The sequence below is a fragment of the Haliaeetus albicilla genome, chromosome 9 (genome assembly GCF_947461875.1).
Source record: "Haliaeetus albicilla chromosome 9, bHalAlb1.1, whole genome shotgun sequence".
Classification (NCBI taxonomy): Eukaryota; Metazoa; Chordata; class Aves; order Accipitriformes; family Accipitridae; genus Haliaeetus; species Haliaeetus albicilla.
In genome coordinates this window covers 7,867,573-7,883,625 of record NC_091491.1, presented here as the reverse complement: position 1 = coordinate 7,883,625, position 16,053 = coordinate 7,867,573, and the positions used below count along the sequence as shown (strand labels likewise).

The 16,053-nt window shown below is 60.9% G+C and overlaps 2 protein-coding genes across 2 annotated transcripts in view; both read right to left on the bottom strand.

Moving 5' to 3' along the window:
• Positions 1–1,179: 1,179 nt before the first annotated feature.
• HSPB1 (heat shock protein family B (small) member 1) lies at positions 1,180–3,262 on the bottom strand. Its single transcript, XM_069791389.1, has 3 exons — positions 2,801–3,262; positions 1,780–1,843; positions 1,180–1,513 (listed from the first exon to the last, which is right to left on the bottom strand). The coding sequence occupies exons 1-3, from the start codon at positions 3,159–3,161 to the stop codon at positions 1,354–1,356; spliced, it is 585 nt and encodes a 194-aa protein (XP_069647490.1). The 5' UTR covers positions 3,162–3,262; the 3' UTR covers positions 1,180–1,353.
• Positions 3,263–5,266: 2,004 nt separating this feature from the next.
• Positions 5,267–16,053, bottom strand: part of SRRM3 (serine/arginine repetitive matrix 3) — a 30,407-nt gene continuing 19,620 nt past the window's right edge. The window contains exons 12-15 of the mRNA XM_069791390.1: positions 10,655–10,983; positions 9,859–10,086; positions 9,463–9,600; positions 5,267–7,659 (exon numbers count right to left, since the gene is read on the bottom strand). Of these exons, the coding sequence (XP_069647491.1) occupies positions 7,443–7,659; positions 9,463–9,600; positions 9,859–10,086; positions 10,655–10,983 (912 nt within the window). The 3' untranslated portion in view covers positions 5,267–7,442. The remainder of the gene's footprint in view (positions 7,660–9,462; positions 9,601–9,858; positions 10,087–10,654; positions 10,984–16,053) is intronic.

The following is a 16,053-nucleotide window of genomic DNA, read 5'->3' as shown; positions in this document are numbered from 1 at the left end:
GCACACGGAGCCCCCCGGGCTCAGAGAGGGGCCTCGCAGCTGCGGGATTCCTCCCAGGTCACCGTCTGCCTCCGGGATGACTCAGGGGGGATTAGTGGGATTTGTCCAAGCGGGAACATCGCAGCTGCGGGCCTGGCCTCGGCCATGTAGGGCCGATCCTGCCCAGAGCCACGGGGGTGCGGGGGGCACGGGGCCAGCTGGGGCTGAAAGGCATCAGGGCCATGACACCCCCCCCACGCCAGGTCCAGCCCCCCCAGCGTGGCTGCAGCCCCTGAGCTGAACCCTCCAACCTGCCCAGCCCATCGCAATGGGGTGAAAGGAAGGGGGTACGTGGGGGGGGGCAGCAGGTTTGGGGCTGGAGGGGCCACGCTGCTGAGGACGGGGGTGTTCTGCCCATGAAGCGCCTGTTTGTCCTCGGGCTGCCCTGCGACCTGGGTGGGTTGTGTATGTGTGCTTGTTTTTCAGGGATGTGGGGACCCAGGATGGTGACACTGGGGTGCTGAGACCCAAAATGTTCAGATTCGGGATGTTGAGACCCAGAGTTTTGGAGAGCGGGGATGGTGAGACCCAGGGTGCTGAGATCTGGGACTTTAGAGACCTGGGATGTCGGAGACCCCGGATGCTGAGACTCGCGATGTGGGAGACCCAGAATTTTGGAGACCAGGCATGTCAGGCACATGGGATGTTGGAGACCTGGGGTGGTGAGACTTGAGATGTAGGAGATCTGGGGTGTTGAGACCCAGATTTCTGGAGACCTGGGATGTCAAAGACCCAGGATGTGGAATACTGGGATGCTGAGCCTGGGATGTTGGAGACCTGGCATGTGGCGACCAGACATTTTGGAGGCCTGGAATGTAAAGACAGGATGCTGGAGGCCAGGATTTGGAGAACTGAGATGTAAGAGACCTGAGATTTGGGATATCCGCGACAGGGAGACTTGGAATGTTGACCCCAGGATACAAAGACCTGGGATGCTGACCCCAGGGTGTGGAGCAGGGCTCGGTGGCCCTCCCGCTGGCCATGCTGGCCCCAGGCAGTCCCGTCCCAGTGCTCTGGTCCAGCCCTGCCGCAGCAAGGAGCCGGTGCCCGCGGTGCGGTTCCCAGCCGGCGTGGCACAGCCGCGGTGCACTGGTGCTGCTGGCGCTCCTGGAGGACAGACACAGGGCATGGGGACAGCTGTCTTTTACCACTTTTTATTCCAGCTGATTCTATCGGTTCCTTCACATTTATTCAAGGCACTCGGTGACCGGGCGAGTATAAAATAGACAATAAAAAGGCGGCTGCAAGCGGGAGTGGGTGTGAGGATGCAGGAGGGCGGTGGCGGTTTCTCTTCTTCCTCATCCTCGCTGCCACCTACTTCTTGGCCGGCTCCTTGGCTTGGCTCTCGACGGTGACGGGGATGGTGATTTCGGCAGACTGGATGGCCGGCTTGGGCAGGGGGGCCTCCACCGTGAGCATGCCATCGGGGGACAGCGAGGACCGCACGGCTGTGGCTTCGACACCAGGGGGGAGGCTGTTGGGGGAGGGGGGGGGGGGTCAAGGCTGCGGCACCCACCGCCCCATGCACCCACCACCCCACCCTGCACCGCAGCGGGTGCGATGCTGTGACCGGTGACAGATGCTTAGCCCCAAATTTCTGCTTCCCCCCACTCCTAGTTTGGGTGAGCAGCATCCCCAGTTTGGCCAGTGGGCACTGGAGGGGCTGGATGGGTGGGCAGAGGTCCCCAAAGACATCAGGGGGCTGCCAGGATCCCATCTCCCCTTCTCCCTGGTACTTACGTGTATTTTCGGGTGAAGCACCTGGAAATGAAGCCATGTTCATCCTGCTTCTCCTCGTGTTTGCCTTGAATTAAAAAAAAACGGGATGGTTGGAAGGGGCCGGCTGGGTGGGCAGTGAGCTGGGAAGGTCTCCGTTCCCCGGGGTGCACCCATCCCTGCCCCAGCCCACCACATCCCCAGTGGGGCTGATCCTGCCTGTCCTGGTTTTCTTTGCCTTAATATCAGCCTGGAGCAACTGGGGGTGGGGGGGACCAGGAGCAGCGGGGCCCCTCTGGGAGCATCCCCCAAATTCAAGGGGAGCAAAGTGTGGCACCAGGAGCTGGCGGTGGCCAAGGTGACCCAACCGCCGCCGGCTGGCCCCATAGCCCTCATTTTGGCCCCACAGCCCTCATTTTGGCTCCCCAGCCTGGCGGGGCTGGAGACTGAGCACCCGCCCCTCCCTGGGGCTACACCCCTTAATCCTGCTGGCTGGGGAATTGCCCCCACCCCCTGCGGACCCCCCCTCTCCAGGCACGAAGCACGCCGCTGGCCTTGTGCCACAGGGTCTGGGCTTTGTCACGGTGTCCCTGGCTGAGCTGCCCAGGGAGCTGCTGGGGGGGCACAGGGGGGCTGCAGGACTCGTGACACCCCACTATCACCCCCAGGTCCCTCTGTGGCTCACAGCCGGGGGGTCCCTCCCCATGTCCTGGCTGGGACAGCAGTGAGGGGTCAATATATGGGGCTGGGGGGGTCTCTGCACCCTGTGCAACACCAGCATGAGCGCACCCCGAGCCTGAGCTTGTAATGCTGGGCCTTCCTCTTCGCCTGGATTTTCCCCTTCCCTTTTTCCTTTCCTCTCCTCCCATCCTGTCCCTTCCATCGCCTCCTTTTGCTTTTTCTTCCCTTGCTTCCCATCACTTATTCCACTCTGCTTTGCCTTTCCACCCTTTTTTTCCCGCAGCAAGCCCCGGTGCAGCTGCCCCAGCCGGGCACCCGGAACGGGGGGAGACCCCACAGCCCCATCCCCATCCCCAGCACCCACCAGTAATCTCCACGATATTATCCTTGGTTTTGACCACCAGCTCCTCGGGTGCGAAGTGGTTGACGTCCAAGGTGACCTTCCAGCTGTCGGCGGTCTGACGGATCTCGGAGATGCCGCTGCTGAGCTGGCGGCTCAGCGCCTGCCCGTAGGGCGAGCCGGGGGCCGGCAGCAACGCGCTTTCCCGGGGCAGCAGCCGAAAATATCCCGGCCAGGCGCTGCCGCTCGGCCACTTGTACCAATCCTCGGGGATATGGGGCATCCCGAAGGACTGATCGAAGAGGCGGCTGCCATGGTACCAGTCGCGGAAGGGGTCCCAGCTGGGGCTGCGCAGGAAGGTGAAGGGGACGCGGCGTTCAGCCATGGTGCGTGGGGGCTGCCGGGGGGGGCGGCCAACGGCGACTTATGAAGAGGGCCGGTGGTTATTTTTAGCCGGGCGGCTCAGCTGGCTATTAATGGAAATCACGGCAGGGCCCAGGGAAGGGACGAGAAACTTTCCCGGGGCCGGGGCGGCCGCGCGCAGCCGCACTGGGTTCGTGGCACGGGGACGGGGCTGGCAGCACCCCCTGGGTCCCCCCTGCCAGGAAAATGTCCGTCTGCCTCTCGCCGTGGGAGGTTTGGCTGGTTGGGAGTGATGGATGGCCCTTGGAGCTGCTCCCAGCCTCGCCCCCGCCTGCCTGCATTTCTTGCCCGTAAAACCATCCCGTCTTGCCCGTAAAACCATGCCAGGGTTGCGCAGCCCCTCAGCGGCGTGGGGAGGGGGCTGGGGCTGGGCCAGCACCTCGGGGGCGATGAGTCAGTGGAGGAGTCCGACAGCCGCTGTGTCACCCACCAGCCAGAAGCTTCTGGAGCCCCCCCCCCAGCCCCCCCTGCAGCCACGGGGCTCAACCTCGTGGCAGGGAACCCCCAGCACCAAGTTGGGGTGAAGCTGCTCCAGCCCCTGGGGGTGGGGGTCCCTGGGGTCCACGGGGCTGATGGAGGCCAATGGGACCAGTAGGGTTTGATGGGGGCTTACAGGACCTGATGGGGGCTGATGGGACCTCATGGGGGCTGGAGGGGGCCAGGGTGGGCTGGAGGGAGCAGCACCCTCTTGGGTTGGGAGCGGGTGGCTCCTTCCCTTAGTCCTTTGCCCTCACGTCCAAACCTGTCTCTCCAGTGACATCCTCCTGGCACATGGGAAGGAATTCCCATTTGGGGCCACACTCCAGGACCCCGATCCAGGGGAAGGGCTGTTTTCCCAGCCCGGTGAGCCTGGCAGCCCCTGGGACCCCATCACCTCTACCCCATCCCCCCCTCTGCCCCCCAGCCCTGTGGAGCGGGACCAGCCAGTTTTTGGGGGGGCAGAGGCACCGCAGTGGGATGTCCCTCCCGGGGCCGAGCTCTGGCTGCTTTGCTTTAAAGAAGCGTGTGACCAGCGCAAGGAGCCAAGCGGTAGCTGAGACCTGACGCACTCAGTGCAGGGATATGTGGACCCAGGGAGCCCTCCCCATGGGGCGCGGGGAGGGGGGATGCCACAGCAGGGGATTCGAGGGGTGTCACCCTCACCTACGGCTGCAGTGGGTGCCAGCACCCTGCCAGCACCCTGCCAAACCCCTTTGTCTGGGGCAGAGCCCAGCGTTGGCTCTGAACCAGCTGACTGCAGCTGAGCCGTGCGGGGCCGCATCCTGCGGGGGCTGGCGCAGGCTGGAGGGGAGCCGGGGCGGGGGGGGGGCTGAGGCGCTGCGGGGACTGCGGACGTGTAGGGATGGGAGGGATGCGGGGAAATGGGAAGGCTGAAGGGAGGGATGCAGGGAGGGAGTGGAGAGATGCAGGTGGGGAGGCAAGGAGGGATGCGGGGAAATGGGAGGGATGCAGGCAGGAATGCAGGGAGGGATGCAGAGGAGGATGCTGGGAGGGATGCAGGGAGAGATGCAGAGAAGGATGCAGAGAGGGATGGGAGGGATGCAGAGAAGGGTGCAGGGAGGGATGCAGAGAAGAATGCAGAGAGGGATGCAGGGAGGGATGCAGAGAAGGATGCAGGGAGGGATGCAGGGAGGGATGGGAGGGATGCAGAGAAGGGTGCAGGGAGGGATGGGAGGGATGCAGAGAAGGGTGCAGGGAGGGATGGGAGGGATGCAGGCAAATGGGAGGGATGCAGGGAAGGATGCAGGGAGCCAGAAGGGCTGCAGGGAGACGGGAAGGACGCAAAGGAAGACCTCTGCCCCAGCAACGGGGCCTCCCCAGAGGGTTTCCCTCACCCCGTAGCAGGATGCTCTGGGGGATCAGACCCACCACCGGTGCCCAGCGCTGCTCTGCACGGAACCAGAGGCCAATGCACGGGGAAGAGCGAGCCATGGCTGGAGATGGAGGGCAGGGGGGCAGAGGAGGATGGGTCCGTGGGGAGCTGGACAAAACCAAGCCTGCAGGGAGGGAGCAGGTTAATCCTGCCGTGCTGCCCCCCCCGAAGAAACCGCTCCGTGCCCAGCAGAGTCATTTACAATATATACTGTATATTTTATTGTAACTGAACCAGCTCACTGAATCTACAGCTGTACTCACAACCCAGAAAAAAAGAGAGAGCGCACGCGCGAGAGGAAAATACTGAAGTATTTCTACAGAGTATTTGTTCCAGTTAGCTCCCTCCGCGGCAGGAGACAGAGGCTGTAAAAGAGGAAGACTGGAAATTTTCCCTGATGTGCTGGCTTGTCCGCACCGGCGCTGCAGTCGGGTCTTGGGCTTTCAGGCGCCGCGGCCCTGGGGGGCTGCAGGGCTGGGGGCTGCGCCCGCTGGCAAAATAACCTGTCCCTGGCGGCTTGAATTCAGATGTTTTCAGGTCCCCTCTCCCAGCAGGGTTTTGGGGCTCCCGCGGCTGGTCTGAGCTTCCCCGTGGGGTGATGGGGGGGCTGCTGTGGCAGCGGCCGGAGAGGGGTGGGATGGTTTTTGGAGCGTGTGGCTCAGGGGTTTGTAGGGATGCTGGGGGCACTCATGCCCTTCATCTCCCCAGGCTCAGGGGGAGCAGCACCCTTCGTCTCCTCCTCCCGCCATGGTCACATCCAGAGCTGCCGCCGTGCCCGGGGCTGACACGTGGGGACAAGCTGAGCCACGGAGAGCCACCAGCGTGTCCCCTCCTTACCTGTTCACCCCATTTCTAATAGCTCTGCTTGTCTGGGCACCGCCGAGGGCGACCGGTGGCTTTGCCAGCAGAGCAGGCGGTGGGTGGGATACCGAGGGGCTGGAGATGTTTCTCCAAGGGCTGGTGAATCCTCAGCCCACGGCTGAGCCTGGTTCCTTGACGTGCCAGGTTTGGGAGACGACCCTGGAGTGCCCCACCGTTCACATCTCCATCCTCCCGGGACCTCCGGTTCATCAGACTGTCGGCTAACGAGGCCGTCGCATTACCAGCCGAGCTGGAGTCCAAAGGATCCCCCCCTCCCCGATCCCGGCTGGCTGGAAACCAGTGTCAAGCGGGACTGCCAAAGCCCGGCTTTTCATCCAGGGGCAGCGGGTTAATCCAGGCAGCTGCTCTCCCACCCAGGGAGGCTCATCCCCATCGTCCTGCTCCAGCCGTCCGGAAAACACGGGGCCCGCGAGGATTAAACACCAACCACCCCGGGGGGGACAGGACCGTCCTCAGCACCCGCAGTAAGGGGGGCTTTTTTTTGGAAAATCAGCAAAGTCCTGCAAAAGCGGGGCTGCCGGCAAAGCCCGGGACTCTCCTGCCTCTCTCTTTCTGTAATTAAGTTTAAAAAGCCCCCGTTCGGCCCCAGAGCAGGAGGTGGCCGGGGGCTGTGAGCCCAAAGGTGGGGTACGACATGCCGAAGCCGGAGGATGGCTGGATGCGGCCCTGGGGGTGGAAAATCCCCAGTCCAGACCTCAGCCCTGCAGCTGCCTCCTCCTGGGGGGTGATGGCTTGGTCCCCCCCAAAACTGGGTGAGATGGATGGGTGCCAGGGCCGGCTCCTGAGCCGGGATGAGCAGCGTTAACCCACAGGGGTGGCCCCCCAAGACGTCCCTGCTCGGGAAGAGACTTGCGGGTGCTGCCGGCCTTTGTTCATCCATGGCTCGGGGTGTGCTTGGGTCGGGGGGGGGGAGCCCAAAATGGTTTGCGGTGCCCCTGTCACCTGGGACACCATGGGGACACGGTGACTTCTCTGCTGGGGGAAAGCTGGGCCTCGCCTCTGGCTGGCATCACGTCCTCCAGCTGAGCCTGGGTTGGAGAAGCCCCCTCCTGCCCTCCCCACCCCCCCAAGGATACGCTTGTGCTAAAAAAGTCAAACCAACGCAAAAATGCACAGGGGGCTCCTGGGGGGGTCCCCAGCCTGCTCGCCCCAAGGTCTCTGCCGAGCAATTTGTTCCCTCGCTCTGTGCTCACCCCCCCATCCCGCCCCACCCTGGTGCTCGCAGAAATAAGAAGATAGCCTCCCCCTACCCCATCCCGACCCCCAAAACACCCCGGGCTGGGGGGGGAGAGGGGGGATCGCCCCCTCCCAGGGCGATGCAAGGACCCATTTGAGTTTTCAGCCCCCCCGCAAGGTCCATCCTTAGCAGCCCCTGGTTCTTTTCCACCTCCCCGGTGGTCCCCGTCCCTCAGGAGGATGCACAGGTGGCATCGGGGTGGGGGCACAGCCGGGATGGCGGGGGGGGCTGTGGCCGAGTGCCGGGGGGGCTCAGAAGCCGGCGCTTTCCGAGCTGCTGCGGCTGTTGTAGCTGGGGCTGCGGCTGGGGCTGCGGGAGCGGCTGGGGGGGCTGCGAGTCCGGCTGCAGCTGCGGCTGGTGCTGTAGCTGTCATAGCTGCGGCTGCGGCTGCGGCTGTAGGAGTAGGTGCTCAGCGAGCTGGAGGACGAGGGGCTGGGGCGGTAGTAGGGGATGGGACGCTTGCGAGCGCTGCAAATAGAAAAGGGAAACTGAGTCAGGCCCCCGGCGACAGCTCGGGGAGAGGGTCCGGCACTGGCTCCCCGGCACGGCCGAGCATCCCCGCGGGGCGGCCGGGCTCAGACCGGCTGCGGGGTATCAGGATGCGGCCACCCGGCATCAACCCCCCCCTCCATCCCCTTCCTCCTCCCCGGCCCCCCCGCAGGGTGTTAGTCCTGGATTAGGCAGCGGCGAGGGCAGAAAGTGAGCAGGTTAATGTGGCTTTTGTGTTTCCCAGACACCAAAGATTGAAAGCTGCTGAAAAAGAGACGTTCGGGATTAGCGGGAGGCGAGCTGCGGCCCGCCGGCGCCTGAGGATGAGGAGGGACGTGGGGAGCATGGGGGCAGTGGGGATGGGGGGACACGGGGGGCAGCGATGTCTGGAGCTGGTGCAGGAGCCAACCCCTTGGCCCCTTCTCCCGGCCCGGTGTTAGTGGGACCGAAGAGAGACAAAGGCAGGGCCCGGAGGCCGCTGGGTGCCGAGGGCAACCTAGGGTGTGAGGAGACACAGAGGGGTCCGGGAGGAAGAAGAGGAGGAAGAGGAGGAAGAGGAAGGGTAGAGGTTACCCTGGGAGCCAGGCTGGCGGCGATGCTCTCCGAGAGGGACCTTGGGATGAAATGGAAAAGGAGAAGTTGGCATCACTGAGGCAGGACCACGCGGTGCCAGACCCCGGGGTGATGGGGGGTGATGGAGACTGGGAACAGGGCAGGAGGTCAAGAAAAAGCCCTGGGGCTTCTGACTGGGCTTCGGGGCAGGTGAGGGGGGCTGGGGGTGTTGCCCTGGCTGCCCCCTCCCTGCAGCATCCTCGAAGCCTTGCAGAAACAGCTCTGCTCCTCCTGAACCCCAAGCAGAGCTGGGTCTGCTGTCCCCATCCATCCCAGGGATGGGTGACAGGGATGGGGGGGACGGTCCCCACAGGGACCACAGGCTGTGTCCTCTGGCCGAGCCCTGTGACTTTCCTGGGGACATCCCAGCAAAACCCAGCTCGAGGACAGAGCGGGAGGGATGCAAAACCAGCCGGTGGTACCTGGGCTAGGAAACCTTCCTCTGGGCTAGGAGCAGCTTTCCATGTTCTTTACAGGGCATCCATGGGGGAGGGCTGCAAGGAGCTCTAACCCACCGGCTGAGCAGTTTTTCTACCGTTCTCCCTCCTTACAACTTCAGTCCAGCCCAGGTGAAATAAAACCCCTCGCACAAGCGAGCCAGAGCTGATTTCTGAAAATCCAGCCCCTCTACCCCACAGCCCGATCTCCCAGCTGATAGCAGGAGAGACAAATAGGTCAGGAACGAGGTAATCTCAGCTCGTCACCGGTACCGCCGCCAGTGCTGCATGCTAACAAGGTACTATATATGCACACAGTGTTTCGTCTGGCACTAAATATTGCCTGTCTTACAGCCCGGGATCCTGAGTCAATAGGATCTCAAGGAGGAGAAACCGGCTTTTGGAGGGCAAGGGAGAGACATGCTTGTGGCCGTATGTCTTGCTGGAATATGCACATGCAGATTAAAATGAATTCCTATTTTCATGCCTCAAAATGGGAAGAGATCAGAAGGTTGTAATATTGGAGGCAGTCTGGTTATCCATCTGTCTGGGCCAGCTGATTCACCCAGCTGGTCATCCTCAGGGTTATCTATCCATCCCCAGAGCTCCTCATCCATTTGTCCGTCCATCCATCCATCCATCCATCCGTCCATCAGGGCTGGCTGGCAGCAGAGCTCAGCCTTTGGCCACGCCAGCGGCCGTGGCAGAGGCTTTGCCGTGTGCCGGGACCCACCTCGTGATCCTCCTGGGCTCCATGAAGCTGGGGGAGTCACGTCTCCTCTTCCTGATGGGGGAGTAGCTCCTGGAGCGGCGCCGGGCGCGGGCGGGATCGGGGTCACCGTGGCGTGTTCGGGGCTCGTTGTCCTTCTCTCTACACCGTGAGGAGGAGAAGCAGGGATGTGGGCTGGGGTCCCGGGTGGGATGCAGGAACAGCCCCTGCACAGCAGCCCCCCCATGGGAGTGACACCCCCCACCTGGGGCTGACATTTCCAGTGCCACCAGGGCCAGCAACGACCTGTAAGCCCCTTCCCGAGCCCCGGGGCAGCTGGGACCACCCTGAGCCATGGATGCTCTCTGAGCCCATTGCGGGTACCCGTGCCCCCCATGCCGAAGTCCCCCGGGGGCTGACCTGCTGGCAGGTTTTTTTGGTGAGGGTGAGCGGGAGCGGCTGCGTCCCACTCTCTTCTCCCGAGATCGGGAGCGGGACTTGGAGAGAGAGCCGCTGGAGCTCCAGGAGCTGCTGCGCTGGCCGGGGCTGGGCGACGGGCTCTTCCTCCGCTCCGAGGCGTGCCGGGAATGCTTGGCTGACGACTCCGAGCTGCTGTTGGGCCGACCCCGGTGGTGCCTCTCCTTCACCCTGTGAAGGCAGACCCCAGCACCTCCTCGCACCTCGCCCGCCGTGGCCGGGCAGGGTGTCCCCGCAGGAGCTGGGGACCCCACGTTCCCATGGGGGAGCAGCGGGCGCACCCACATGACCCCAATTTTTGGCTGGGCTGCATCCCTGATGATTATAAAGCATGGGACGCTCACCCGCTTGGGATCCTGCACCCTGTGGGATGCTGTAATCCCACGCAGCCATCCAGGCACTGCCCTTCGTGCTGGGGTAATCCCTTGCAGGGATGACTTTTCCCGCAGTGCGCTGGCGTTGACCCACTGCGGCTCTTCCCTGTCCCCATCTCCGTGTCCCCATCCCTGTCCCCATCTCCGTGTCCCCATCCCTGTCCCCATCTTCGTGTCCCCATCCCTGTCCCCATCCCCATCCCCGTCCCCATCCCCATGCCTTGAGCATCCCAACCCCACCCTGGTCCCTAGAGCTTTGCCCGGATGGAACCGGAGTGCCCGCATGGGGCTGCACCCCAAATATCAGAGACCAGCTCCCATGTGCCGGCAGGGATGGCAGGACCCCATCCCAGGGACCCCCTTACTTCTTGGTGTGGGTGCCGTGGTTCCTGTCGGGGCCGAGCGGTGGGTGGTAGGGGTGGGAGCCCACCGAGCCCTCCGAGTCACTGCTGTAGCCGGCGGGGCTGAGCGGCGGCGGTGGGGGGTCCCGGGGGGCCGGGGGCCGTCCCTTGCTCTGGCCGCGATGGCGGGGAGGCGGCGAGGCGCTGCGGGAGCGATGCCGGTGACCGTGCTTGGCCCGCTCCGGCGTGGGCGACCGGGGGCTACGGGCGCCGTGTCGGCCCCCCCGGGTGCGGGGGGACGGCGGCTCCGTCCTGCCATGAGCCCGCGGAGAGGGGGACGCCGAGGCCGGCTTCTGGCAAGGGGGGAGAGAAAGAGAGAGAGAGAGAGAGAGAAAGGGGGAAAGGCGGAGAGGGGGGGAAGAAGAGAAGAAAGGAGAAAGGGGATTTTAACGGGGGGCACCGGGCCGGGGACGCGGTTCACAACGTCAACGCACATCGCATAAGGCAGGCTACACAGACGCTACTCTGCACCTTCCTCTCGCCCTCAACAACGTGGGTCATGCAAACCTCCGCATGCAAAACGCCAAAAAAAATAATTAAAATAAAATGTAAAAAAACCCAAAGGAAGGGGTGGGATGGGAGCAAAGAAAAAAAAAAAATCCAAGAAACCCCCAAGTCGTCGGGGAGGGAGAGCTCGAAGGGAAAGAAACAAACCCCCCCCGAAAACACCTGGGGATAAAGCAAACCCCGGCCCCCGCCCGCCCCGACCAAGAAAGGGGAAGGGAAAAGGGGGGGTAAAACCCAAACGAAGGGAGGAAAATGGGGGGAAAAAGAAAAGATGAGAGGAGGGAAGGTGGGGAGGTGGGGGAGAGTAAATCAGACTGAGCCGAGGGGAAGGGGTCGAACCAAAGAGGGCTGGAGGTGATGGGGGGGGTCTGCTCACACAGAGGCATGCACATATATAGAGAGATATATGTTCAGATATGTGTAGTTTTTATAGATAGTACGGCTTTCGGCTTAAAACAAATCAAGAAACGAGGAGGACGGCACAGAGCAACAATGGAGGGCAAGGCAGGGGGGTGGGGGGCCAGGGGCGAGAAGGCAAAAGGAAACCAAAAAAGAAAGAAGAAAAACCATCCAACTCAAATAAAATAAAATTAAAAAAACAAAGCAAAACTTCACAAATGTCCTCGTTACTGAGATAAACGAATGTCTCTGAGCTCTTCCTGGGACACGCATTGAGCTGTTAGCTGTGACTCTGCAGGGAACTGCTAAGTCCTCATCAGCACTCAACACAGACTTTGCTTTCTGCTTCCTTTTTTTTTTTTCCATTATATGCTTTTTTTTTTTTTAAGTCCCTCTTGGTTAACATCCACTTACCAAAAAAGTGGCATTTCCTCCTTTAGTAGGTAAGGTATGAAGAGAAGGGAAAAGCGGGGCAATATAAGTGCATCATTAGATTCACAAAAATGCAAGAGAGAAAGAAAGAGCGAGAGAAGGAGGAGAGACAGAGACAGAGCCAGAGAGAGGAGAAATAAAACAAACCAACTCACTTCTCCTACAGGGGAGGGAAACCCTGGGCCACCGCCGCGGCCGAGGCCCCGTGCCGGGCTCTCGCCAAGAGCTGGGGGGGTGTTTGCCCGGCCCCGGGGTCCAGCACGCAGCGGCTCCCAAATATCTGAGTTCCTCCGAGCCGCAGCCACTGCCTGGGTTTTTTTTCCCCATCTTTGCAAACACCACTTGACCAAAAAGATGAGTGGAAATGGCTCCTGCACTGCCGGCCCTTACTGAGCCGGCAAACGCTGGCTCGGGGGGCTTTGGGGGTCTCCTTCTCCCGGCCACAGCCCGGTGCCGGGTCCCTGAGCATCTCTGGAGGGGTAAATCCTGTGTGGGGCAGAGCCGAGCCTGGCCGAGGGGATCTAACCAGGGTTCAGGGGGATTGGGGTGCTGCCGGGATTGTGTCACCGTGCCTGGGGCTAAGCTGGGGGCCGGTGACCCCGATTCCCTGCCGGCCCCTTGCCCCAAACATGCCTGGTTGGTTAATCCTTGAAGACGAGGTTTTTCTCCACCCGCCTCGCTGTGTCCTAAACGCCGCTTTTCTTCCCCAAAAGAGAAGCGGGCAAGGCGCCAGGGTGGGAGCCTGGGGACCACCACAAAGATGCTGCAAAAGGGACCTCGCGTCCCCGAGCATCCCGAGGCGGCGGAGTCGCACAAGCCGCTCCGCACCCCACCGGTGGCACGTCCCCCATCACCTCCTTGTCCCCACGGATAAACCAACCCCTCCAGCCGCAGACCAGCAAGCTGGAGCCAAAACGGGGGGGGGGGGGATCTGGGGGTTTTATTTAACAATCTGTTTCTGTTGCAATCACTCCAGCGAGGGAGGAGGCTGGTGGCGACGGCCAGCCCTGCCCATGGCACAAGCTGCCCTGCAAGCGCTGGGGGCCAGGGACCCCCTCCAAGGGGATGCAGCAGCCCTGGAAGGGGTGGGGAGGCAGCTGAGCCAGCATCTGGGCAGGGAAAAATAAAAGCAGAGAGGAAGAAGAAGAAGAGGAAGAAGAAGAGAGAAAGAGAGGGATTTCCTCTTTCCCAGGGGGGCATTTCAGTGCTGGCTGGCCACGCTGCGGGCTCGGGCTGCGGGGTTCCCACCCAAACCCTGGGGAGGGGGCGGAGGGGTCTCCTGCCCGGCAGTGCAGGAAGGCAACAAAAGGAAAAGCATCCCAAATAAATCCAAATCGGCAAAGGCCCAGCCCAAAAGGGAGAACGCACACTGGGAGCTTGTGGGGCTGGGATGGCCGGCACTGGGACGCTGTCCCCTGCCCCGAGGGGACCGTGATGCCCCAGACCTGTCTCTCTCCACAGAGGAAGATTTCAACCTTTCCCCGTGGCAGCCCCCCAATATTTTCCCTGGGTTGGGGGGTTTTTTGCCCGCCACGGCCCGAGGAGGGGCTAAACCCACACATCTCCCCCCAGTTTCTCATTTCGCACCCCATCCACCCACCCCAAAACCCCCTGTGCCCAGGATCTGCTGCTGCTCCCACCCATGGGCTCTGGCCACTGCCCCTATTTCTCACTAATTATGTTCGCCTTCGTTACCCAGCCCCTAAGGGGGGACTCAAATGGAGCAGCCGTACTCGGCCCCTGGATGGAAACGAACACAAATTCAGAGGGCTGAAAGACACAGAAATGCATTCTACTGACAGCACGAGGAGACGGGGAAGAGAAAAGGGAGGAAGAAAGAAAAAAATATTACGTGGACAGGGCAAAAAAATATAAATAAAGAACGTAAGAGAAGAGCATGGCTTTGCAGCTAACTGGGGAAAACCATACAAATCAAAAAAAATTATATATAGCCACCAAAAAGAGACAAAATGAAAGAGAGAGAGAGAAGGAGAGTGAGAAAGAGAGTCAGAAAGAAAGAGAAAATAACATTAAATCAAGCTACGGTGCTTTTCAACAGGCTCATCTGCAGAAGTGAACGTGCAGAGGTGGACGAAATACCTACCTTTGCAATTGGCAGTGACAGGAATGCGATAATAAAAAAAGAAAACAATAATCTCCACATTTGGAGGGCAGAATGGGAAAAAGACAAGGACTCTTTAGTACGGCGATCCAGACCCCTCGGCTAATCCCGTTTGCTTTGCTTAGAATTTTTAAAATTATTTTTAAAATTGGTCTCGTTAGCTTTTTTCTTTTTTTTTTTTTTTAATTTTTCTTTTTTTTAAATGGAAAGGCTGTGGCTGGCCGCCGAGCGGGTGGCCGCGGGGGGTTTGCTGGCTGGTGTCTGTAACCCGGCTGCATTTTGGTCTTAAAAAGTCGCTATATAACATGGCAAAGTCCCGGATAACATGCAGGGAAGGCGATGGATGGAGGTGGGACACGGCGAGGGTTGTCGGGTTGTGTTGGCCCAAAGAAAACCGAAGAGAAAGAGGAGGCCGGAGGCTGCGTGTGGGCGAGGAGAGACCCGGGAGGAAGGCTGGGGAAGGTAGCAAGGATGGATGGAGACGGGACCGGGTATTTAAAAGGGAAGGCAATGCCGCGCAGCGCCCCGGGGCACCCCTTCTTCCCAGTGGCTCTGGGGGTGCTGGGGGGGGGCACAGCTCACCCAGGCAATGGGCTGAGTCCGGAGCATTTGGGGGGTCTGCAGGAGGCTGGGAGGGGGGAAAAGGTACCAAGGATGCTCAGCACCCATCCTGCCAGGATACAGGATGCGGGCGCTTGGGTGCGGGATGGCCGCAGGGTACTTGGCTTGGGGTGGGAGTTGGATAACCCAGCACCCAATGGCCTCATCCTGCAACCGTGGAGGAAAACCACCCGCATGGCAGCAGGATCCGGCCGCCAGCTGAGGCGATGGGGCGGTAGCCAATTCAAGGAGGCAAAGGGCAATTCGCTCCACAATATCGAAGCGAGCCTGCTACCTTTGCGGTGTAGAGCTGCTTGGCTCTCTTCCCTTTTAAATTCCTTGTTCAAAATATAGAAAATGGAAATACAATGTTCAGCGGTTGTAAATATTTAGAAAACACATCTGCTGCTTTTTTTTTTTTTTTTCTCTTCTCCACATTAACACACACAAAAGCAAAAAGTTCTAGAACAACACGACGACGACGGGGAGGGGGGAAATAAGAGAGATATATATCGTTTGCATTTCTGTACATCACAAGGGAAAAGAAAAGAAATCATGAGAAAGGAAACTAAAACAAGGGGGTGGGGGAAAAAAGCACGTTTCATTGCCCTTCCCTCCCCCTCGTCCCTGCTTCTGCTGAGCAAGAAATGGAAGTGTATATTACCGTTTGGGTTTTTTTCAAATGGGAGGCTAAAGAAAAACACAGATGGGATTAAAAAGAAAAAAAAAATAAAAAATAGAAACCAGAGAGAGAAAGGAGAGAGAGAGAGAAAGAGAGAGAAAGTTGTCGGAGAAAAGTCCCGCTGGTGCCAGGGAGCCAAGGGAGCTCGGCGGTCTGGGCGATGTTGGGTGCTGGGGGTGGTGGGCAGGGGGAGAGCAGGGCGAGCCGGGTGCCTGGGTGGGCGGTGGGCAGCTCCTCGGCACCCGAACCCCCCCACACCCCAGCCAAAACCACAGGAAAGAAGAAAGCAGAGGTGCCCCGAGAGGTGGGCAGGGTGCTGGGTGCTGCTGGGGGGGTGCTGGGTGCTGGGCTGGGGCTGGGGAGCCGGGGAGGGCGAAGGGGATGTGAATACGGGGGGGGATGTGTGTGCTCCTGGCCCTGTTTTCTGGGGTGCCCCTGGCCCCACAGGTGTTGGGGTGTCAGCACTGGGTGCTGCCAGCCCGGGAGCATCCCCACAGCACCTCGCCCATGGGAATAAAGTGCCCCGGGGCGAGCGGGGACCTGTGTGTCCCCCATTAGTGGGGTCCCCCAGCACGCTGCCTTCACTCAACCCTGCCTCCAGCCCCCCACTAGGCGAAGCAG